Genomic DNA, 24932 nt, shown 5'->3' with positions numbered 1-24932 from the left:
CACTCAAAGCAGGGGGCTAAAACTAGAAGGGTGGCAATATTGTCTAATTTAAAGGATGTCCTAGTTAAGAAGAAGCTTGAGGATCAATGGGGAAGGTGGGTTTTAATAGAATTTATGATTAAAGGGGGCTGGGTCACTTTGGGATCAATTTATGGTTCAACTGAGGATGACCCGGAGATATTTTCCTTTTTAGACTTGGAGTTAGCAGCATGGGCTCCACATGTGATTCTCTGTGGGGGATTTAATATCAATGGGGTAGGAGGTCTTGGTTTAGAGCCATCAGAGAAATATCAGGGGCAGAAGAAGAAAGTTTGTTGTGCAATTTTGAGTCTAGCAAGAAATAATGCGTTAGTAGACGTAGGGACAAAACTGAAGCCCCGTGACTTTGGGACCACCTACTACTCTGCTCCCCACAAGGTTTGCGTTAGGTTAGATTATTTTATGGTTTCTAATAGTTTGATGGTAAACTCCCAGGTTGAAAACTGCCTCGGATCGTCTCGGATCATAATCCTTTAGTTTTCTCCTTAGACACTGGAAGGAAAGCTAGACCTGAGTGCACGTAGACCTTTGAGCGGGGGTTATTTAAGGATAATAGTTATGTGCAACATATGAAAAACTGGATTAAAGGGTATTGGGACATTAATAGGGGTAGTACCTCCTTAGGAATCACCTGGGATGCCTTTAAGGCAGGTGTCCGCAGTGAAACATTAGGTTTTAGTTTATTTAAACAAAGACAGGAGCGTGTAAGGGCTATAGAACTGACTCAGGCCCTAGTGGAGGCTGAGGAGGAGTTGGTTGTGCTTTCAACAATGGGTGCACCCTTAGAACAGGTACTTGGGTACAGGTGGCTAGGGCAAAGGCTGAGGCAGAGGAAAATATTTCTAGCAAGGTGGCTGCCACTTATCTAGCAAAATAAGAGCATTGCTATGAGTTTAGTGAAGGGGTGAGCCACACTCTGCCAGTTCGCACAAGACAAAGGGCAGCTCTAGGTGAAATTAAAGGGATTATTGACAGTTCGGGGCACTTGCTTACGGATTCTAGAGGAATTCGTGAGGTTTTCAGACAGTTTTATTCAAAACTATATGATGGAGAACAAACAAAAGATCCCTTGGAAATTCAATCTTATCTTTCGGATATCCCTCCTCCATATCTCTCTCAGGAGAATAGAGATGGGCTTGATTCACCTCTCGGGGCGGAAGACATTATGGCTGCCTTGGCGAGTTTACCATCAGGTAAGGCCGCAGGGCCTGACCAGATACCTATTGAGTTTTATAAAACTTTTCTGGATGTAATCTCCCCGGATCTGATTGATGCAATGCAACAGGCCCAGGTTGGGAGTTCTGTCCCCAAAACTTGGGCGGGAGATGATATTTTAATTATTCTGAAAAAAGGGAAGCCTTCTACAGAACCGGGGTCTTATAAACCAATAACATTGAAGAACGCCGATGCAAAGATTCTTTCCGAAGCTTTGGCCGTTAGGTTATCAAAAGTGATAGATACATTAGTTAGCGTAACACAACATGGATTTATTCCAGGAAGAGGCACGACCCAACACATTCGTAGAGTCATCACCTTATTCGATGCCACAGAAGTTCCAGGAGATCCGATGTCTGTTATGTTGCTGGATGCTGAAAAAGCATTTGACCGGGTCTCCTTGGACTATCTCTGGTCATCTTTAAGATGGTCAGGTATTGGGGAGGACTATAGTCCGGCTATTCAGGCGTTATACTCTCCTCCCACAGCATGCGTTCGTGTGAATTATGAGTACACAAAGGCTTTAGAGATTAAACAAGGTACAAGGCAGGGCTGTCCGTGTATGCCACTGCTCTTCGCGTTGTATATAGACCCCCCTGCTCCGTAAATTAGAGACGAATGAGAGAATCCCTCCTATAAAGACCAATGGTGGTGAGTGTGAAATACTGGCATACACCGATGATGTGGCAATTGTCACTCCAGCACCTACAGAGATTATAGGGGAGGTTGAGATTGAAGCTGTGGGGTTTGGTCGAGTCTCTGGATATGCCCTCAATGGACCTAAAACACAGATAATTAAAAATGAGAAGGTGGTTTGTTCAGACTATCGGGTAGTAGAATCTGGAGTATATTTGGGGATTAATATCTCTGCAGATTTGGACATGGTGGTGGCTAGGAACATAGAACCCATAATTAATAAGGCAAAAAAAGACCTTGATAGATTCCATAATCTCCATCTTTCTATAGTAGGGCATACTAATATCATTAAAATGATCTTCTTACCAACATACAGTAACTTTCAATCGAACCCTAAGTTATACTGTTACTCAGACTAGTTGTCATATTTTCAGCACAGCCTGTGTGGCTCAATTTTTCAGAATATAATATGTTTAATCTCTTAGTAAACAGTCCACTCTCACCTTCTACACACAACTGGGTCTAACGTTTTCACTCTATGAAGTTCTTGAGTCTATCCAGTAGAGTGACTGTGAAAAGGCACAGGCCAGCGGGAGTCCCTATAGAGCTGATAAAGTGCACCATCAATCCCTGGGCTCCGCTACTGACCAACATTTTTAATAAAGTAAAATGCACCTTTCCATCAGGTTCTTAGTCATTGTCGGTCATTGTCTCAATATTCAAAAAAGGTGATCGATCCAACCCTAGCTGCTATTGTTCAAACATACTCATCGACACTTTGCAAAATTTTAGGGAGAATCATTTATGCTAGAATCAAGGACTGGGCCACAGAAAAAACTATCTTACAATTCAGTTAATATGGATTTAGGAATCATGTGGGTACAATAGAGCAATGTTTAAATCTAAACTTAATTATTGGCAAGTACACAATTGTACACAATTGCTAAACTCTGCACTCTTTATCTGCCTGTGTGCATCTGTCCACAGCCTTAGATTGGGTAAGATTGGGTAAATCGCTCAAAGCTATGGAGGTTCCTTTTGACCATGGGACTGGATGAGGCGCTTTTGCACTTTTTAGCAACCCTACATGAGAACATGAAAGCTAGCATAAGATATGGGCTGAATGGAGCACTCTCTAGCGAGTTTTAAATTTCCCACTGTGTAAGACAAGGTAGCGTTTTAGCACCTCTTCTTTTCATACGTTATATTAATAAACTAAGTCCCTATATGTGCTCTGTTACCCCAGATGTTCCTAGGGTCGATGGGCCATCTGTCCCCACACTGCTCTATCCAGACGACGCAGTGTTGACAGCCCGTACTCCGATAGCTTTGCGTTTTGTTCATTTTTGCTCTTACCCAATTATTGGGTGACAGATTTATTTACAAATTTCTCAAAGCCCTATATAATGGCTTGTGGCCCAAAACGAATTTGACTTCCAACTCTCCAAGTCGGCAATAAACACCTAAATAAAACTAATACTTTTTGTGTCTCAGGATCACTTTTGGTTCCTCAGGCTGGTGGATTCTTAATATTACACTACATAGGCTAGAGCTATTTAGAGCAATTGGCTCTCTTCTTACCCTTCCGCTGCCTCTTGGGGGGAGTGTACATCTTCCGCTATTGCAGATTTATAAAAGCAGTGTGTACCTATGGCAATGTATGGAGCCGAGTTTTGGGATATCACTAACTGCACTGCTATCCACGTGGAGGAAAACCGCTTCTGCAGAAAGAATCTGTCAGTCCCTTCATCTGCCTCTCATTGTATATGCCACGAGGAATAAGGCTGTCTCATCTTATCGACGAGCCCCGTTCTAGCGGGTTGATTTGAAAATATACAGACAAAGTGTTGCTGCTAAACCACGCGTATCTTAAAAGCCCACAATAGAATGCAAAAAACCCTCAGTCTCAGCTTATTTGCATTTGAGCCCTTATGGTGTCTTCCCATACACTATTTGATTAGCGCTCAAGATCGTTGGGAAAGATCATCGACTGTATCCAGTGGGGTGATGTAGATACTATGTAGGAATTTAAAGCGTAGTAGTTTGTCTTTGGTTAGTCGAGGTTCCCTGGATTTGAGTGCAGCTGTATGTAGGAAAGTGGGTTTCTGTTGCAGTAACCCCCCCCACACTTTTTGCCAGACTACTGATGCACTTTTTCTTGGAATGCCCTGGGTCCCTGCCAATCAAGTTCCCAGAGCCTGTGTTCTTTCCCCAAAACTAACCCAATTGGCATCTCTGGCAACAGGTCAGCCCCTGATAAATGGTACCAGAGGTACCCGGGGGCACTGTGACCATGGAATACCTCTAAGGGCTGCAGCACTTATTGTGTCACCCTTAGAGGCCCTGTACCTTTACACACACACATACTGCCTTTGCAGGCTGCGTGTTTTGGTGCAGAACAAAGTAAAGAGTCGACACGGCACACATCCCTGTGTGCGATGCCTACAACCTACTGCCCTGGCATAGATCAGTCACCCCTCTAGCTGGGTGTCCTATGCCAGTGATGAGGGTACAGGTGCAAAAGCCCTGTACCCCTACAGTGTCTACGTCCATTCTTAGGCATTGTAAGTGCAGTGCTGCCATTATGAGTATATGGTGCTGGGAGCTTGTCATTATGAACTCCACAGCTCCATAATGGCTACACTGAAAACTGAGAAATTTGGTATCAAACTTCTCAACACATTAAACCCACACTGATGCCAGTGCGGGATTTATTGAAAAATGCACACAGGGCATCTCAGAGATGCCCCCTGAAAATTAGCCCACCACTAGTGTCCGGGATGAGTGGCGGCTTGCAGCTGCCACCACCAGACATGTTTCTGGACACCTGGGCGAGAGCCTACTGCTCTCTGGGGGCTGAAACAATGCACATCCTGGGACGAGGTGCCAAGTCTCCTCCCCCAGGATGGGCAGGGTTCATGAAGGGGAATCTCCAAAGGCCTTTTCGAGCCTCCCCAGACCATTTGCTGCATTCAGCGACTGGTCCCCACTGGTTCTACCCCCCACTTTGGGCGGTAGAGCGAGCTGGAAAAACAAGTGAGGTAAAGAGGTGAGACCATCTCTGCCAACTCCACCCAGCAGGTGGGGGAGGCGAGGTGAAGCACAACTCTGAGTCCCCGCCATCTTGAAGGTGGGAGGACCCAACCAATCAGGGACAGGCTCCTGCCCCACTCCCACTGGAGGGTGGCACGATAGGGGGTGTACCCACCCCAGGAAAGGGACCCATTGGTCCCTGCCCTTTACCCACCTGTAATGCCCCTAAATATAGTATTTAGGGGGCACCCTGAACCTTACTTCCTCAAATCCAGAAACTAAAAGAAGAAGGACCGAAAAGCCGTGCAGCCAGCTAACAAGAGGAAGACACCCACTGACTTGGCCCCAGCCCTACAGGCCTGTCTCCCCTTGAACCTGCTCCTGCGAAATCCCGGTGTGTCTTGCAGCCAGCAACCTCGAAAACCCCCGCGGACCTGCCTGCCTTAACTTCCAAACACTGCTTCTCCCGTGAACATGGGATTTGTTCAAACAGCAACCTCTGGCAGCAGCCAGAAACCGCAAATCCAGCCCACTCTGCACCAACTGAACTCGGCCCGAGCTCGAGTGGAAAAACACCAAGAGGAAGTCACCACGACGATCCTGACCCGAGATCCAGTGACCCCTAACCTGCCTCAAGCCTGCAGCCGACGCCTGCAGCCTAAATCTAGTAGGTCCCCCTAACCGGGACCAGGAGCTGGTAAGAAGATCCGACCTCAAAAGGCACCACTGCACCCGACGCCCCACGGCCTTGTGTGCCCAAACCAACGGTGCCTAACCAACCCTTAACTTCCCCACGTACCTCTCGAAGTGGTGGTCGCACCCAGAAGTCCTTCGTCTCTCTGCCTGCAGTGCTTTTGCAACCCGGAGGTTCTCCATAGAAAACAGGGTGCCCGACGTCGAAACAGCACTCTGCAACCGGCCGCCTCAGTGTCGCTGAGGGTGCACCTTTTGTGCTACTATTTTCCCCATTTTCCCTGACCTAAACCCTAGGAGCTTTGCTCCCACGACCCAATGGTCTGCTTGCCAGCAGCCATCCACCGGAGGCCCCCTATCCCCCATTCGATAACAATGGGCCTCAACACTCTGCACCCGGCCATTCTAGTGCCGCTGAAGGTGTAACAAGAGTACATCACTGACCCTGGGGGACCCCTCAGTCTACCCCAGAACCTTAACTCTCACAGTCAATAACTTACCTGTGAACCGATAACCTGTTTTCCCTCCATAGGAGAACATTGACAATTTTCTTCCAAAAAGTGTGGAGTTTTGAAATCTAAAAATATTCTTAAAAAATCGCACGAATAACCAAAACTTTTTTACTACACCTGTTTGTTGGAAATGTCCCAGTGCTGAATCTAGGTATCCAGCGAGTTAGAAAAGTAACGTAAAAAGTAACTTACCTGTAATTTACTGAAAAAGCCTATTCATTTCAATGTACTGTATTTGCTCAGTATTGCAATCTACTGCATTCCCTGTAAGTCAAACAAAGTACAATTCCTATTGCATTTTGAAACTGTTCTACAATCAGCAACATAATGCTTACCTGTGCCAGGCTTGCTTGGTTCTAAGAATAAAACAGTATATTTTTTATACAAAAACAATTGGTCTAGAGTTCAGTGTGTGAATTCATTTGCTGATGGGTGTGTACATCAAATGCTTAACACTGTCCTCTGATACTGCCCTACTGCTCGACCACTCTACAGCAAATAGAGAGTAAGGTTCTATCTAACTTTAACCTTCCTACCTCTGGGGCCACCTGGACACTATACACGCTATACCTCACTTTGGTGTAGTATATATAGAGCTAGTTTCCTACACAGTAGGACCACATTTTATCTGTTAGAGTGCTGAGGTTTGCATGTCCAGGCCTCACGTACTTTGCGGGTTGTGTCTGGTTTTAACGCTAGGCAGCTGGGGTATAGTCTGGATATCAAGTGTGCTCCATCTATGTCCGATATAACAAGTGTTAACGGTGGAAACTCGTCCAGTCCAAGAGGGTAAGTAGGCAGTCGCGAACGGAGGGTGACATATAGGCGCTGGAATATAAAATGATGCATATGTGGTATGTTGTGGAACCTGGGGTCATCAGCTATTTGTAACACATGCCTATTGGGAAATAGATCCCCCACTGTGTAACTGTTATAGTGGAGTAGTGTGCGTTGTACAAGGGGTTCTCGGGTGAGGCTGAACCAGGGATTGTTTTTAACTGGAGACTATGGGAATAGAGCGGGCTAGCGAGCAACCGACGGCGGAGCGTGTGCCAGGCCCAGCATGTTGTGGACACAGTCATTATGTCCACTGTATACAGTGGTATTCTCCTTGGTGGGATACTCGAGTGTGACACGTCTCCCAGTTGATTCAACTCTGGTTTCAGATATGGGATGCGTGCGTCTGGATGCTACCACCGATGTGTATACTAGCACTGGGCCACCAGATAATATTTCTGGAGGTCAGGCACTCCCTGGCTGCCACAATCATATGGTAACGTCAGGGTGTTCCAGTACACACTTGGTCAGCAACCCTCCAAAATTAGTCTTAAGAGATGACTACGTAGAGTTCTGAAGAAGGAGTTCAGGAGCGGTATTGGGATATTTAAGAATAGGTACAGAAACTGGGGTAGCACAATCAATTTGATGATCACTACTTGGCCAACCAGTGTGAGTGGCAGCTTAATCCATCTCTCGATTTGAACCTTCAAATTCGCCATTGCAGGCCCATAATTTAATTGCAATGTTTGCTGTTGGTCTCTGTGTATCTGAATGCCAAGGTATCTGGTATGGCCCTCCGTCCATTAAAGAGGATGTCCGGTCACCACTTGCTGGGTAGCGTCTGTGAGTGGTAAGAGTTCTGACTCGGCCCAGTCGATCTGCAGGCCTGAATGGTTGCCGAATCGCACTGTCTCCTCAACTAGGGGGGGGAGAGATTGTCAGCGGGGTGTCTTATAAAAAGCAGGACGTCATCAGCATATAACTAGAGTAGCAGGGGCCCCTGTTTAAGCTGCAGCACTCGATGAAGATGCCTAGCCTACATACAAGTACCAAAGGGTCCATTGCAGTAATAAAAAGCAGAGGGGATAAGGGGCAGTCCTACCTAGTTTCACTAGTTATATGAGAGGGTTCAGTTAATGAACCATTAATGCTTATGCGAGCCTGTGGTTCGGTGTACAGTAGCATAATCATGGACAGTAAGGAAGGAGGGACCCCAAGTTTCAACAACACCGCCATCAAAATAAATGGCCACTCCAAAGAATTGAAAGCTTTTTCAGCATCTAGGAGAGTCACTGCCCCTGGCATGGTCGGCAATATAGAACAGTGAACGGTGTATGGAGATTGAGTGAGGTTGATCAGTGTGGCACGAAACCAGACTGCACTGGCGAGATAAGCTGTTCGATCAAAAGGGCTTGGCTAGTTGCCAGGGGCTTTGCAAATATTTTGTTATCCAGATTAAGGAGTGAGAGGGGCCTACAGGAGGCACAAAGAGTAGGGTCTTTACCTGGTTTTTATAACAGTGTGAGTACTGCTTCTCGCAAAGTGGGTGGTAGCAGACCGGTAGTCATAGCTTCATTATATAATATTAGAAGCTGAGAAGCCAGGTGGTCTTTAAAGCCTTATAGAGAGCACCTGTAGGCTATAAAGCCCGGTTGCCGTGGAGCCGTCTTGTGCGTCTGTGGCTTCCTTAATTTTATCGAGCGTGAGGGGTTTGCCAAGGAACATTTGGTTGCCGTCTTCTAGCCAGACCATTGCTATCTCTTATAAATATGAAGTGAGTTCCTGGGGGGCGTTTCGGAGAAGTGGGATGTGTATAAGCGCTTTAAGTATTGCAGAATAAGTTGGGTTTTTACTCCCTCTGTTCCGGGCATGCATGTGCCTACGTCCGTTCTAATTTCGATTATTTATTCCGCTGCTCCGTTAGGCCGCAGCATTCTAGCCAGTGTGCGTCCAGGTCTCTCTCCTACTCCTTACCTACATGCTCTAGCAAATTTATCCATATATATAATCTCCCAGTCTGCTAGTGCATGGAATTCTGTCACTAGTTGAGCCCGACGACGGAGTCTCGGATCCCCATCTGTCCCCGCCCTCCCGTTCAGTTCTCCCAGCTTCAATTCGACGTGTTTAATTTGTTAACGTATGTCCCGCAGTATGCCGCTCACTCTGCGAATGTAAAAACAACAAGTGATGGACTGAATGTGGATCAATGTCACACACTCCCCCAGTCAAAAGATCTGGGCCCAAATCCATCGTTTTTTTGCACTCCACACCACCCTGGGTTAGACAATGGCGATATGCAAATCAGCTCTGACCCTGTTGCCCCATGGGAACAGTCCAGTCCGAACTACAAAAGCCATGTCGTTCCCAGAACGGAATCAAGCATCCGAGGACCGGACCGGTTTCGAGGTAACACCTCTCTTCAGCCCGGCTAGCTTGACTCCAAGTGGTGTGGAGTGCCTGGGACCCACGTCTGGGCATCCCCAGCGCACTTAGGGCGGCAATTGCAAAAACAAGTGATGGACTGAATGTGGATCAATGTGTCACACTCCCCCAGTCAAAAGATCTGGGCCCAAATCCATCGTTTTTTTGCACTCCACACCACCCTGGGTTAGACAATGGCGATATGCAAATCAGCTCTGACCCTGTTGCCCCATGGGAACAGTCCAGTCCGAACTACAAAAGCCATGTCGTTCCCAGAACGGAATCAAGCATCCGAGGACCGGACCGGTTTCGAGGTGACACCTCTCTTCAGCCCGGCTAGCTTGACTCCAAGTGGTGTGGAGTGCCTGGGACCCACGTCTGGGCATCCCCAGCGCACTTAGGGCGGCAATTGCAAAAACAACAAGTGATGGACTGAATGTGGATCAATGTCACACACTCCCCCAGTCAAAAGATCTGGGCCCAAATCCATCGTTTTTTTGCACTCCACACCACCCTGGGTTAGACAATGGCGATATGCAAATCAGCTCTGACCCTGTTGCCCCATGGGAACAGTCCAGTCCGAACTACAAAAGCCATGTCGTTCCCAGAACGGAATCAAGCATCCGAGGACCGGACCGGTTTCGAGGTAACACCTCTCTTCAGCCCGGCTAGCTTGACTCCAAGTGGTGTGGAGTGCCTGGGACCCACGTCTGGGCATCCCCAGCGCACTTAGGGCGGCAATTGCAAAAACTACAAGTGAAGGACTGAATGTGGACTCTGCGAATGTAGGCCTTAAATTCATCCCAGAGTGTGGCTTGTGTGGTAACAGTGCCAGTGTTAATTGTGAAGTATACTACTACTAGCTCCAGCATTTGTTCTTTAAATACCTGCTCATGGAGAATGTTGCTGGGGAATTTCCAGCGTTTTTTGCCTTTGTCGCCTTATGGAATATCAAGATGCAGGAGGACAGGGTTGTGGTCAGAGAGGGTGCGTGGCAGCACTGTTATCTTGGAGGCCCCATGTAGGATATTCACTGATTAAAGCCACTAATCTAACTTGTCAATACTGCGTAAGGTGATGACTAGAAAGTATAACCTGGATCCGAGGGGTGTTGGGAGCGCCAGGAATCGCACAACGCATATGTGTCCATGATGTGTCGAAGTAGTGCCTTGGCTGTTGGCTTGTCACTGGGGCACACACTAGATGAACTAGTTGTGTACTTTGGATCAAGTTAAAGTCGGCTCCCATGATTACCTGGTTGATATCAACACAGCCTATAGGATTATAAACATCTTGGGGAAATGTTGTATTATCCACAGTGGGCCGTACATATTTATTAATAATGCCGGCTTGTCGGCCAGAAGACCATGGGGTATGAAATATTGGCCATCTGGGTCAGAATGGTCTGTGTATAAGTGAAAAGGAACACTTTTATGTATAAGTATGCAAATACCCCTGGAGTATCAGCGGTAAGTGGGAAAGTATCGGTGTGCGCACCATGACTTTGCATACCTGAGGCGGTAGCCAGGGGATTGGTGTGTTTCCTGAAGAAAAGCTATTTTGACACCATGCCTATTCAGGTATGCCAAAACCTGTTTGCCTTTACGTGGGGTATTTATACCACGAATATTCCAGGTGATGCAGGGTATGCCCACTCATTTAACGAAGTCTCGTGCCTGAGTGGGAAAGAGTATGGATATGTAGTATACGCATGCTTGCAGTGTCGGACGTAGGTGGTTGCAGAGTTGTTAGTGGTGACGCATGACCATAAGATGGGGACAGAAGAAGACAATTAAACATCAGCCTTCCCAGAACATACAAATACCCCCTCCCTCTTCCGACACTAGATACCAAAACACCCAGCGAATCTCAACCCGTGGAAATAAACAACAAAAAATTCTCTAATTTATGCAGATCGTGTACGCCATGGGGTGCAGAAGCAACCCGGCATGCAGCGGCCACTTTGAAACACATTAGGAACGCAGAGTGGGGAAAAAAAGTCTATTGTATCACCAATTTGGGATTGTTATAATGAAAAAGAAGGGGGGGGCACGTGTCCATGTGGCTAAAGTCCTTATCCAGTGTTCATGCTCCCCCCAACGCTTGTGCCTTATGCTAGTGTGTTCAATCGATATTAATCATCATTGCAGATGTCGTGGATCATTTTATAATGAAGCAGATATGATCATCTATCAGTCCGGTAATGGGAAGCCTCGCGGGTGAGTCATAGTGTCTTTCGGTCGTTTCTTGCAGAAGCTAGCAGCGTTTGCGGGGATTCAAAAACCTTGAGTTTCCCATTGTATTCAATTTTCAGACGGGCCAGATATAGCATCGCATACCATATGTTCAACTTTTGTAAAGTGTTCTTTACGTCGCCAAACTTTCCCCAGGCTTCCTGCACTGTGGGGGTAAAATCTGCCTAGATTGAGATATCAGATTCCTGGTATTGTAGCTCACCTCGTTCCCGAGCCAGGTGAAGGGCGATATCCCTGTCTTTGTACTTGAAGAGCAGCGCAATAAGAAAACGTGGCAGGTCTCCAGCAGGGTGCCTAGGCCCCAGAGTGCAGTCTGCTCTCTCCACGGAGAAAGTTGGAGAAAAGCTGGTTAAGTCAAACAGGTCACTCAGCTTGGGTTCAACAAATGCGTCAGGTCGGCCCATGTTGGTAGTCTCGGCAATGCCCGAAATTTGAATGTTGTTGCGCCTGGCCTCCAAATCTTCATTTTTTATTACCACCTGTTTAAGTATATGTTCTACCTTCTCCAGGTGTTTCTGAACTGTAGATGATGCGTCTTCAAGACTAGATATTCTCTACTCCGCACTGCACCATCTAGTCGTACTCCCTGACGGTCCATACATTCTCCGAGCTTGGCCATGCAGTACATCAAAGCGGGCATCCATAGGACACAACTCTGCCTTCAGCTCGAGCATGATGGCAGCAATGTCGTCGACCGAGGCATTTTCCATGAACATGCCAGATGTTTCTTCTGCATCAAAGCGTGCACCCCCACCTTTCGGCGGACCTGCCTGATGAAACTGCAGCTTACGCTGCTCCGGATCCATTCAATCCATTTTGTGCCATATTATTCGGTGGGTTATGTACACGTATAGCGTGTATAGATGACTGGTCTGCAAGTTGGGATGTCCTTGTGTGCCACAGATGGTGCAGCATGATAAAGCGCATAATAAGTGAGCGGGTAAGTGCATATCTACAAGGCTGTCACATATTGTATGGCCAAGTATTGTGGTTTTTTGACTGATAATGCAGGCAAATTGTAGGTCAGGATAAAATGGTTGCTGGAGTCCTAGCTCAGTATTGCCGGTGGTCGCATTGTGTGTCTTGCCTCATTCGGGGCATTTGCAAATCCTTTTGGTTGTCGCTTAGGATTCACTGCGACAAGGACTCCACCTCTCCAAACCCCCAGCCGGAGCGTTGGGGCCGCCGCTATGCAGGGTCTAGCCGGGCCTCAGCAAGAGGGGCTGGTGCATACGCAGTGGCTGCCACACGCACCATCCGTGCGGAGATAAAAGCCAGCCCTCTCAAGCAGAAAGTAGTCAACGCAGGGTCTTACCCGAAGTCCTTTGTCCGAAATGTGGAATAAGGCTCACCGTCTCCATGCCGTTTACTTGAGGCCTGCATCAGCGTAGCTCCAGCACGATCGAGGCTCAAGCTCACCTGTGGCCCCTGTCTCCTTGGGGGCTCAGAGGCAGGCTGGGCTGCACCCAAAGCCAGTCCAGTGCTGGAGCCCCTCCGGCTCCCGGGTCCGCCCGTCACGCATCCCTAACATCTCGGTCTGCCGCCGGGGAGGTGAGTTATGCCTCCCAGTGCGTCATAGTTGGTAATATGGCAAATTAAGGGCCGGGTGTGGCAGGAGCCTCACAAGGCTGCAGCAATCTTGTTGGGGGTCGCTGCCATGCCCCCAATACTACACTGTTAAAGTCAATAGGACTTGAAACAAAGGCTGCAAGGGGGACTAGGAGAACAGTTTGGGTGAACCCAAAGGGGGCTTAGGATGTGGGGTCCCTTAGATTAAGTGGACGCAGTTAAAAGTTGTGGACCCGGACTGTGGAGCTCAGGTGCAGAGGTGCTTGGCTGGCTGGCTGGCCACTTGCATTTGAGTCTCTCATGGTTTTTGGTATGCCTGCAGAGAGAAAACAAGGCAGCAGGGCCCCTCTGGTCGTGGGCCTTATCTGTCCTGATGTCCCAAGACGTGCAAAAAAGGCTTCCAAGACTGTGGTGTCCGGCTGGACGTCTAACAAGCCATAGCAGTACTCAGGCAGTACTCAGGTTATTGATGCTGGTGGGCTCTTTGAGGTTTGTCTAGTGTCACGAAACTCGACTGAGAGAAGGGGCTGATCTCCTAGAGCCATGGAGGCCTCCTCCTGGAGTGATGCTTCATCAGTGGGCCTGATGGCCAGCAACACGGGTGAACCGAATAGATGTGGTTGGTCCCTGGGATGCAGAGGGATGGCTCCCCCACTTCAAGGGACATGATAGCTGGTTGTCGAAGTTCTGGGCAGTCCTCCAACTTTTGACGAGTATGCACAGCCACATAACAAGCCAGGTCTTTGCAATTGATAATGAGGAAGCAGCAGGCAGGATTTGGTGTCAGGTTCTGTGCAGGTCTTTAGTTCTCGTAGTGTCTTCTCTTCTTTCTCTTTCTTAAGTTTCCAGGAAGTCTAATCTGCAGACCTGGTGTCGGGGGGGGGGGGGGGGTCGCATTTAGGGGAGTACGAAGAGGTAGTTAATGGGCTACCTACTCCTAGGTTGACCACTCCCACTATATGACCACCTCCTGTGTGGAGTGGGCATAATCCTGACCCAGAAGTCCCTATTTCACCAAAAACAAATTGGTGAAACCCTTCTCTGACTGTTCAGTTCAGTTCAGTTCAGGTAGCTCACCTTAGAGGTGTGGCTAGCCTGTGGGTGAAAAACACCTTCTGCTTAACAACTAATAAAAGACTGGCAATGTCGTGTTTTTTTAAATGCCTTGCACCATTTCATGCATCCTGCAGTGACAGTCTGCTTGCAGTTTGAGTGTTTGTTCTTTGGGTGGCATAATACATTCTGCAGCTCTTAGGGACCCTCTTTAGTACCCATGTACTGGGCTCCAGGGGTACCATTTACCAGGGTCTTGCAAGGTTTCTAAAGTTCTTGTCAATTAGGTTGCAATTAAGATATGCGTAGTTTTAGGGAGTGAGCACTGGCACTCGGGTCCGGTTATCAGGGACCCAGTGCACTTCCAATAAAAAGCATCAGTACTAGTGGACAAAACGTGGAGGTGACCATGTCTAAAAGAGTAACTTTACTAAATAACCCCCCACAAACGAAAGAGAATGTACTAACCTTTCCCAAGAGAGTCTTCATAGTCTAAGTGGAAAACCCTGGAAAGGCCATCTGCATTGGCATGGTCAGACCTGATCTGTGCTCCAATGTAAAGGCCATTCCCTGTAGGGAGCTGGACCACCTCAATTGGGTTTTTCATCTTTCTTCTGCATTAACCACCTTAGAGGCCTGTGGTTGGTTTGAAGAACGAAGTGGGTACAAAGAGGTATGGTCTCCGCTTCTTCAGTGACCAGACCATAGCAAAGGCTTCCCCTTCAATGGCACGCCAATGCTGTTCTCTCAGGAGTAACCTACTAATAAAAGCAACAGGCTAGTCCTGGCCTTCATTGTTGCTCTGGGATAGAACTGCCCCTATCCCATGCTTAGAAGCATCAGTCTTTACAATGAAGTGCTTAGTTCAATCTGGAGCTTTTAGTATAGGTGCTGAGCACATTTCTTCCTTCAGATTGTCAAAAGCCTTTTGACAGCTCACTGTCGAGTCAACCTTCTTTGGTTGTTGCTCGGAGGTCAGCTCTGTGAGGGGTGCCACAATAGTAGCATACTACTTCACAAACCTTCTCTAGTACCAAGTCAAGCCAAGGGATGCCCTGACTTGAGCCTGGGTTGTTGGAGCCACCCAGTCCACAATAGTCTGTATCTTGGGTTGTAAGGGTTGAACTTGGCATCCACCTAGAAGGTGGCCCAAGTACTCAACTGATCCCTGCCCTATCTGGCACTTGCTGGCCTTGATAGTGAAGCCTGCCTTCTGCTGAGCTTCAAGGACCTTCCCAATGAGGATCAGGTGAACCTGCCATGTGGAGCTATAGGCAGCAATACGTTCTAGATATGCTGCACTAGAAGACTCCAACCTAGCCAGAACTTTGTTCACTAGCCACTGGAAGGTTGCAGGTACATTATTTAGCCGAAATGCCATTTCAGTAAACTAGTAATGTCCTTCTGGGAGAATACTACCTTTTTCGGGCTCCAGTGGTGAGACCAATTTGCCAGTACCCTGATGTAAAGTCAAAGGTACTGAGAAACGTGTCTGCACCCCACCTGTCCATAAGCTCATCTACTTTTGAAATAGGGTGAGCATCCGTCTTTGTGACTGAAGCTTGCAGAAAACCTCAGCTCGGGTTACCTCCCTTGGAATTATGTTTGGGGACTAAGACAACTGAGCTGACCCAGGTGCTTTCAGAGGGTTTAATTGGCACTAACACCAGCACCCTGCCGATCTGAGTTCTGATGCTTTCACTAACTTGGTCAGACTGCCTGTAAATTGTATTTTATGACAGGATGGCTGTCCTAGTGTCCACATCATGTGTGCACCAGGTTGTCAGACCAGGGGCTAGGAAAAAGAGCTCAGCGTACTGCCCCAGAACTTGCCTGCAGTCAGTCTGTTATTGGGCAGTGAGCGCATCTGACAACGCCCTCAACAGAGCCATCTTTAGGGTTATTTGAGAGGAAGCAAGTGAGATGTTCATTCTCTTCTCCCTGTCCCTCATCAGTGACCATGAGAATCGTCACACCAGCCCTGTCATGAAAGGGTTTCAGGTGATTCACATGAATGACCCACCGGGAGCTCCTAGAAGTGCCAAGGTCCACCAAGAAGGTGGCCTCCCCTTTTCTTTCTAGGGTAGTCTGTGTGTCCTGGAGGGCCCTAGGTGCCACAGGCTCCAATACTCATATCTTTTGCCCTGGCAGAAATTCAACCAGTGCAGCCTTTTGGTGAAACCGTTGCTTCTGGAGCTCTTTGCTTTCCCCAAGGTTTGCCCCAAGGCAAAAAACTGCTTGAAGCTCAATTCCGATAAAACGGAGGTGGTTATCTTTGGCAACTTGCTGCCAGTCTGGTCTGTAGTTTGGTGGCCATCGGCTCTAGGCACTCCTCCCTGCCCCACCGCTAAGGTTAGAAACCTAGGAGTAACATTCGACGACCAGCTTAATTTCCTGGCTCATGCAAATAAGGTGGCAGCAAACGCCCATTTCAAGCTCAAAATGATAAGGAAAATGTTACCTTATCTACCAGACTCGGCTGCCAAGACGTTAGTCACCTCCCTGGTCTTGACATCCCTAGACTACTGTAATGGTCTTTTGCTCAATGCACAAAACAGAGTAACCAAAAAACTACAGACCGTGCAGAACGCGGCGGCACGCGTGCTGTCCAAAAAACCTAAATTTGCACCCATCTCAGACACTCTGAAAAGCTACCATTGGTTAACCATCCAAAACAGGATAAAATTCAAATCACTGTGCATAGTTTACAAAACACTGCAGGACCAAGGACCGCGTTTCCTTAAAGAGCAACTAATTCCCTATAATCCGCCCAGAACACTCAGATCCACCTCACTTAACCAACTGGTGGTTCAACGAAGCAGAACAGTCTCTTGGGGTGACCGCCGCTTCTCAGTTGCGGCCCCTAAAATCTGGAACACCCTGCCATACCACTTAAAAACAAGCCCCTCACTCCTTCAGTTTAGGAAAAAACTGAAGACGTGGTTATTTAACCAGTAAATCAAGCTTCTGGATCACCTGTTCAGGGAGAGACATTTTTGCAGACAGCGCCGAGACGCCCACGGGTAATTGTATGCGCTTTATAAATGTCATTAAATAAATAAATAAAATAAATAAATAAATAAAGGTTGTGGTTTGCTTTTTCCACATACTCAACCATCGTGGGTCGAAGGTCAAGCACAAAATCCAAGCATCTGTGCCAGTGAGCAAAAAGTTTGGGTGACCATGTCTAAAAGAGGCACTTTACTACACTCCTTCAGTTGGGTTCTGTGGGATCGGGGCTTGACGCAGCACTGTTATCTTTATTGTTATGTGCCCTTTATAAGTAATCTGAAAATGAATACAATTATTTTTTTTTTAAAGAGGAAAGGGCGTGGCCTCTCTGAGCAAGGTGCTTTATCTGGGCTCTCTCTGAGATTTGTATTACTACCTCAAGGGCTAAGCTGTCCTGAGGTTTCCACTAGGTTGTTTGTGAAATACTGTGCATTCTCTTATGCTTTACACCTGACATCCTCTTGCTTCAAATCTTGACTTCCGAATCCTGCTCCTTCTCTTGACCTCAGTACTGATTTTCCATTGATGACACACATGAGCTCAGCACTGACTGGCTTCAGAATCTTTAGCACAGCTGTCACACAACAGATGAACAATATAGATTTCAGGGAAACCCTATGCTAGAAAAACCTGTGTTTGGGAGGATATAGCAGGTAATGTTGCACAGTTCGGAATAACACTGTAAATCAGCATTGTTAACCGCTACAGCATTTATTCATCAATGAATATTATAATCGCTAATCTCTCATGGGTTATATTCAGTCATTTATTTTTAAACCTTGACAGGTTTGAATATAACACCCACCGACCTCAGTCTGCAGAAAAAAGACGGACCTTATTTAATTTAAAATAAGTTGCAATTACGTGTTAACACCAAGAGTATTCATAGCCTCTCATTAGAATGCGGCCTCAAACGGCTCTTGTCTTATAGTATACTATTAGAATCGAATTCTAAGGCAGTGCAAAACGATTCAGATGTACTTTAGAAGCATGTGGGTGCACATAAGCGAGGCAAAACATAATATAACAACACATCAATGGGGCTTGTTCGCTAAGTCTTTTGGAGTACAAAACTAGCGATCATGTAGTATTCTTACATAACTTTGTGAATTGCCCTAAACCTATCTAAAGTGGTAATATTCATAAACAGTTAACACAGATAGAAAGGGCTGTGTCCTTTTTTTGCATTAATTGGGAGTTGGACTTTTTAGGGAAATTCACAAAAGCATTTATGAGTGCTTTAATGAAAATTCCTGTACTCCACCTTTCTGTAGTCATATATGCTTTTGTGAATCAGCCTCAAGATGTTCATTTAAACTGAGGAATAGTTTATTTGTGCATAATTTAAAATATAACGTTAGTCCAATCAGTGTTTCTCAGCAACCTACAGTTTATGCATAGTGTTCATTTATAAGTTTTTATTTTTTTTCATTACCAGTTGCTTAAATAATATTAAGTGAATAGAATCGAAATGGGTTAAATTGGTAAATCAATTCTAAATTCAGAAGGCTGTCTTGTTTAAAGAAGACCTATGTTCCATGGTAGAGTCAAAACTTATTTTTCTAAGCTACATTGCCTCATTGCATTCCCGTAGTTTCATAGAAAATGGCTATTAGTGAATCCATACTTATTTGTCTTGAAACTTACTCTTTTGACACTTTAGTCTTGGCAGTGTTACAGTAACTGTCTACTGTGCGGTGAACAATGTTCCAGTCTCTACCTGTTCTTTCATAAGGACGTCTTCAGAAAAGCTGCCTTTAGTTGCATATTGGTTATGTGGGTTTGTAACCACACCCAGAATACCTGACAATGTAAATATAATTGTACTGTACTTTTGTAAATAACCAGTTAAGAATGTGTTAGCTTTGTGGTGGGTGTAAGATCTAATTCCCGCTATGGGTAATAAGCAGCGTGTGTGGTAAATAGATGAAGGTACTATTCAGGTGATATTTCTAAATTTGCCATCCTTATTTTCTTTTTTTTATCATAAGTACTAAAATTGAAAAGGAAAAAAAAGAGCACGCCAAACTACATGGAATGATCCGCACAGAAATAAGTGGGGCAGAAATTGCAGAAGAAATGGAGAAAGAGAGGAGGTTCTTTCAGCTACAGATGTGTGAGGTAGGATGACACGAATTTTAATTTTACTTGAACCATGGTAATGCGAACATTTGAGTGGAAATTATTTTCTTTTTCTTTGATGACAACAGGCCCATTTCCTGTGCTTTTCTTCATTGCAGCACAAGCCAGTGACTTGCACTTTTGTCACTTGGTCACCAGGAAGCTAGTGTGTTCCATTGTGAAGTGTCTATATGCTGTTGCTTCCATTCTCATCCCTACTACTTTTGGACGGTGATGCATCAAATAGTCCAGGGCTCCAGTGTCTTTTTTTTCTCTCCTCTGCTCCTGTTCTGCTTTATTTAAATGGAGCCTTATTTATTCTGTTGCATGTTTGGACAGGTCACTGTTGGCTTATTAAATGTAGATAGCTGTGCTCCATTAATTTTCATTTTCTCGTACCCGTCATACTGCCGTTCATTGTTGCCTTCTATAAAGCAACTCTCTTGCAGGTGTGAGGATGCAGAAAGCAAGGATCTAGGATGTTTGCTTTTTTTTATAAACATGTACTTCAGAAGCTTGGTTCAGAGTATTGGCTGTGTTTTTTTCCTATACTATTATTGTGGCTTCTTTTACTAAGTAGATTGTTCTCCACACCTCCACCTCCACCTCTTCGCTTCTATTTTATACCATTTTAATTGTCACTTTCACTTGTTCTCCTGAATGCTCATGTTGTGGAAACTGCTGAAGCAGAGGAGCCGTAATCACATTATATCGAAGTGTGGATCAGGGGTGTGGAATTCAATAAAATATCTACTTGTCCATGGGGCAGGTTGCTTCTTAAATCTACTTGTCCTGTAACAAAACCCACTTGTACCTTTGGTGCCATGTAGTGTGGCGACAAATTATGGCAGCAATCTCATTATATAAGAGCTCTGATATAGCCTCACTGATTATGCCAGGGCTCATACCATAGTAGTATTTCAATACTTTCAATCCCCTTATGTTGCCACTTTTCCGCAGATCTTCATACTGAAGCTGAAGGTAGTGGTAAGCAATAGTTCCAGGGTTAGAAGTCTCTTTTGAGTATGTGCAAACCTATCAACTTGCATGTTTTAAGGGTTTTCATCAACTCGTCTCTAAACTTTTCCCATACTTAGTAATGTTGGAAATTTACTCCTGACAATGCCAGGCGAAAACCGTCTTCCAGAGTTGGGAAAAAAGTGTTTGGAGGGAAAGTGAACTTGTAAACACTCAGATTTTTGTATGAGCAAATCTACACATGCATATTTGCTCATGCTAAAATGCAGTTAACAAATATTTTCTAGGAGTACTATTTTTTTTTCCTACTTATGTTTTTAGGAATTCATGAAAGCTGTATAGCTGCACTTAATACAAGGGCATATACCATGGGTGCACTTTTGAGACTTTCTTAAATAATTGTGACCCTAATTTGGTTGACCATGACCTTTTGCGTTTAATAAATTACATTCTCTCTCTCGCTCTCGCTCTCGCTCTCTCTCTCTCTCTCTCTCTCTCTCTCTCTCTCTCTCTCTCTTTCTCTCTCCCCCTCCCCCCCTCCCCCCTCCCCCTCCCCCTCCCCCCCTCTCTCTCTCTCTCTCGCTCTCCCCTCCTCTCTCGCTCTCCCCTCTCTCCACTGTGAGTGACAGCATTATGCTCTTTCACAAGGAGCATATTGGCACACAAAGTAGTTTTGTTCAGTGCCAGTAACTACTGTAGCAGCATGTGCTTTTTCAGACCAAAGCATGTTTTGCTTTTGACAATGTTTGTTATAATGGTGAGGGCCCGGCAGTTCCCACACCAATAAGGTTTTATAAAACCATTGCATGCCAAAACAAGTCACACATTCACTAAACTAAAAAGCTGGCCACCAATTTCAGACCTACTGGCTTTTCCATTGCTTGTTTATTTTTCTTTCCAATATTCCTATTTAAACTGGTTACCCAGATTTTCCATTATGAATAATTTTGGGGAATTTTAGCCTGCATTACCACGTTACTAAATGATGCTGCAAAGAAATGGTACCTGAAATTTTACTGTACTTAAGTGAAATGTTTTTTTTACCTGCTTCCATCTTTTTTATGAGCATTTCATTTTGAAAGCAAAGAATCATCAAGTTTGCTTTCAAGCTTCACAGATATTTGTATCAAATCAGAGAGCATTCTCGAAGCATTATACATGGCCTCTATTGCTAAACTATGAAAATGTGTTTACACATTTCTATACTTGAACCACAGTCAGTAGTCCAGTCATGGCTTACAACATTTACTTAGAGCGCTCACCCCAATAATAAAGGCTTTCAATTAATGAACCATAAATACAAGTTTGAACAGTATTAACATATGGACAAAAATATTACCTTAACTTCAGACAGTGTACTTCCCTGATCCATAATGTGGTGTTGTAATCTGGCAGCCAAAGGGTTTGTGCAGTAGGGGGTTGGGCCCAATATGTCCTGGGTGTTAGGCTATAGGAATTCCACATCTCTGCTGGATATGTGTTGGCAGCTCCTTCCTTGGGCATCCTAGTGGGTATTCCTGGCAGAGCTGTCCAACTGGGCATAACAGTCCTTAGATTACAAATTCTGCATTATAATTGAGCTGATATAGCTGATGTTCGGGCTAAAAGAAGACCTACCTTACAACTTTAGTACCCCCCTAAGTATTACTCGAAAAGACTCTTCATTAACCAGGATGGCACCACATTATGCAGGCACAATACTTTAATTTGGTTTTATAGTAGGTCAGTTCTCACATGTGATGGTTTGATCATAGGCTGAAAATTGTCCAGAGGGAGGTTCCAGATACAAGGTACATTTCTTGGATCAGTGGAATTGCTTCCCATATATACCCAAAGCAGGTAATCTGTTAGGCTGTGATTTATAATTTTTTTTAAGGAAATAAAGATTTTTCCATTGGACTTGTCATGAACATGAGGATGTGAAAGTCCTGATTTATGATTTTCTTGAAATCATTGTGTTTGGATAGAAAGCATACACGCAGATGTTAATTTTTGTGTCTTTTTTTCCTCTTTCCGCATAAGGTGCGCCTCTTTTGGGGGTAAAGAAAGCCTTTTCCTTGATTTCTCTTTCAATATCCTATGCATCTGGGTTTGTTTATAAGTGTCTTTGAGCTCTCAAAGCATTCATACTTTGTAGTGCAGTACCATATGATATCTAAGAATTGCCCACTTGGAATATTGGGCCAGATGTATCAACATTAGGAATTGCAGTTTACAATTTGCAATTCTTACCAAATCACAATTTGGAAATCTCAATTCCTACTGCATGACAGTTTCATTTTTTAAATTGCGATTCCTAGTGGGTCACAAATTGACCTACCTCATGAATATCAATGAAGTAGGGCGCAATTTCGACCCAGTAGGAATCGCAGTGATCACAGGGATGGTGGTCTGCTGGGGTCAGCAGACCACCATGTCTTTAGTTACTTTTTAATAAAGCAAGCTTTTTTTGTTTTATTAAGTGCAGCCCATTTCCCTCATAGGAAATGAGAGCTCATTTAAAAACAACAGTTTTCTTCTTTTTTGTTTAAGAAAAAGAGGTGGTCTCCCGGACCATGGCCTCCTCCTAAGCAAACATTTCTTTTGTATTCATAAAGTGGAAGGAGTCCCTTGCAGGCCGCTTTCCTTTTGCAGCTGCTTTACCACTTCGCTTTTGTACTAAGGAAGTATCAATGTTTTGCCACCTGAATTTGACCACAAAACATTAGTATATACATACCAATTCGTATTTGGAAGATACACCCAAAACCCGCTCCCCTTCCAAGTGCTGAATCGGTATGTATTCGCAATCCCAAAATGCGATTCGATAAAATGTTACTGAATCGCAATTTGGGACTAATACATACCAAAATGCCTTTTAGTGTTTGCAAACGGCCCGATTCTGTGAATCAGGCCTTTTGCAAACTCAAATAGGTTTGATACATCTGGCCCATTATCTCTTGAATGTATTGCTTGGAAACTCTCATAATGAAGAAAACTGTTTATGTCCTGGATTTGTATGTAGGGCTAGAGTTGGATCCCCTACTTCCCTCTGATCAAGAATATCTAAAATGGCTAATGGATGGTGGTTGAGCAGATGGAAACAAATCTTCTAGCCGTTTCTCGATGTTCTTTGGCATTCACACACACCAACCTCTTTATAATCCCCATGACCAGGTTCAAGGCATGTAGTGGCCAGAGTCAAACCTTTATCCACCACCTCCTCCTGTGGCAGGAAACTATGCCATATCTCGTACTATCTCTACTAATATAAGTACAACTTGATCATTTAATCCTCCAGTGCTGCATCAGCACCAAGTCATGTCTTTTTTCCTGCTTTGTTGCAAACCATAGACTGGCATCGCCTCTTTTGCTGCTCTGACTGCACTGTATGCCATTTATTGTTCAGCGGGTGTAGAATACCCTCTGTTACAATATCTTCTAACTCTTTCTGAAAAATAAACTCCTTGGGCTTTTTCATTTGGATTAGTTCTAAATCGAAATCTATTAGATAACCTTTTTTTGTTGCCAAACCCATGGACCCTTTGTTACCTTTTCCCATTGTTCAACAAAAAGTTTTAACCTTCCTCCCACTTTTACCCAGGTAAAACCAGAATGTAGCTTCATATTCACCTTGTCTTGAATAAGCATTTTGTCTTCGACCTCTTGAAGATCTAACTCTTCCTCCACTCCCTCTTTAGGATTTAGTGATGGAATCCTTGATTTGTCCTATAATTTCCACTGTCCTGGTTTCTTGCCTGATGGATCTTATAGTATCCACGGCTGAGAGGAGTCCTTCTCCTTAAAGCCTTCCCATAAAAACTATTTCCAGCAAATACTCTTCTCAGAAAATGGTGCCTTATCCAGACTTGTTAATGTTTGGACATATTTGCCTATGGTTTTTACCATACCATCTCCGTATAGAAGTCCCTTGGCTTCTTCACTAGACTCAAACACACCTAAATTTCCCAAATTTGGACTGAAACTTATTAAGACAGTCTTGCTTCTTTCTGCAAAAGGTCGGAATTTTTTTTTTCCAGAAAGCATATTTCTTGGCGACACCACTCTTCCAAAAGGTGGATGTTCAAATCGTGCCCTTTGAATAAGCTTCTTCTACGAAATCAAAATGTGTGCCAAAGGCCCAAGGATAGCCAATGCCTTGTCCTGGCATTGTTTCAACTATCTTTATAACCCCTTCCTAGGGTCTCTGCCCAGTTTAAAAATATATGTTATTACATTGGGATTTAAATTTGGTGTAACTGTCACCTTATCCTTAATCAAAGGTATGGGGCTTCTTTTCTCATAATATTTTTTCATCCCTTTCCAATGCGTTATATATCCTGCCACATGTTCTAATGGCCACCAATCTTTACCCCTTAGGTGTCTTATGTCTTTTGGATCAAATAATTTCCCAGCCAGTGGATCAAATGTTGATCTTTTTCCTTTATCTCTACTTTTATTACTTTCATTACTCTATTCATCTAAATTATCTTTATAATGTAAGTCCTGTATGTATTCATCTAAATCTTCACCTGCTGTTCAAATTTCTCAAACTTGTCTTCTTCGTTTGCAGTGCTAGACTGCCCGTCCTGCATGTCGCTCTAGACACCAAATCTTTTTGAGACGCTTTGGACTC

General features: G+C 44.9%; 1 protein-coding gene across 4 annotated transcripts in view; it reads left to right on the top strand.

Annotated features, from left to right (window-relative positions):
• ASAP2 (ArfGAP with SH3 domain, ankyrin repeat and PH domain 2) overlaps positions 1-24932 on the top strand; it is a 1060322-nt gene that overhangs the window by 336995 nt on the left and 698395 nt on the right. For all 4 annotated transcript variants that reach the window (XM_078647831.1, XM_078647829.1, XM_078647830.1 and 1 more), the window contains exon 6: positions 19210-19339. In XM_078647831.1, coding sequence (XP_078503957.1) covers positions 19210-19339 — 130 coding nt within the window. The remainder of the gene's footprint in view (positions 1-19209; positions 19340-24932) is intronic.

Source organism: Lissotriton helveticus, chromosome 6, assembly GCF_964261635.1.
Source record: "Lissotriton helveticus chromosome 6, aLisHel1.1, whole genome shotgun sequence".
NCBI classification, from domain to species: domain Eukaryota; kingdom Metazoa; phylum Chordata; class Amphibia; order Caudata; family Salamandridae; genus Lissotriton; species Lissotriton helveticus.
This window is presented reverse-complemented; position numbering and strand designations above follow the sequence as displayed.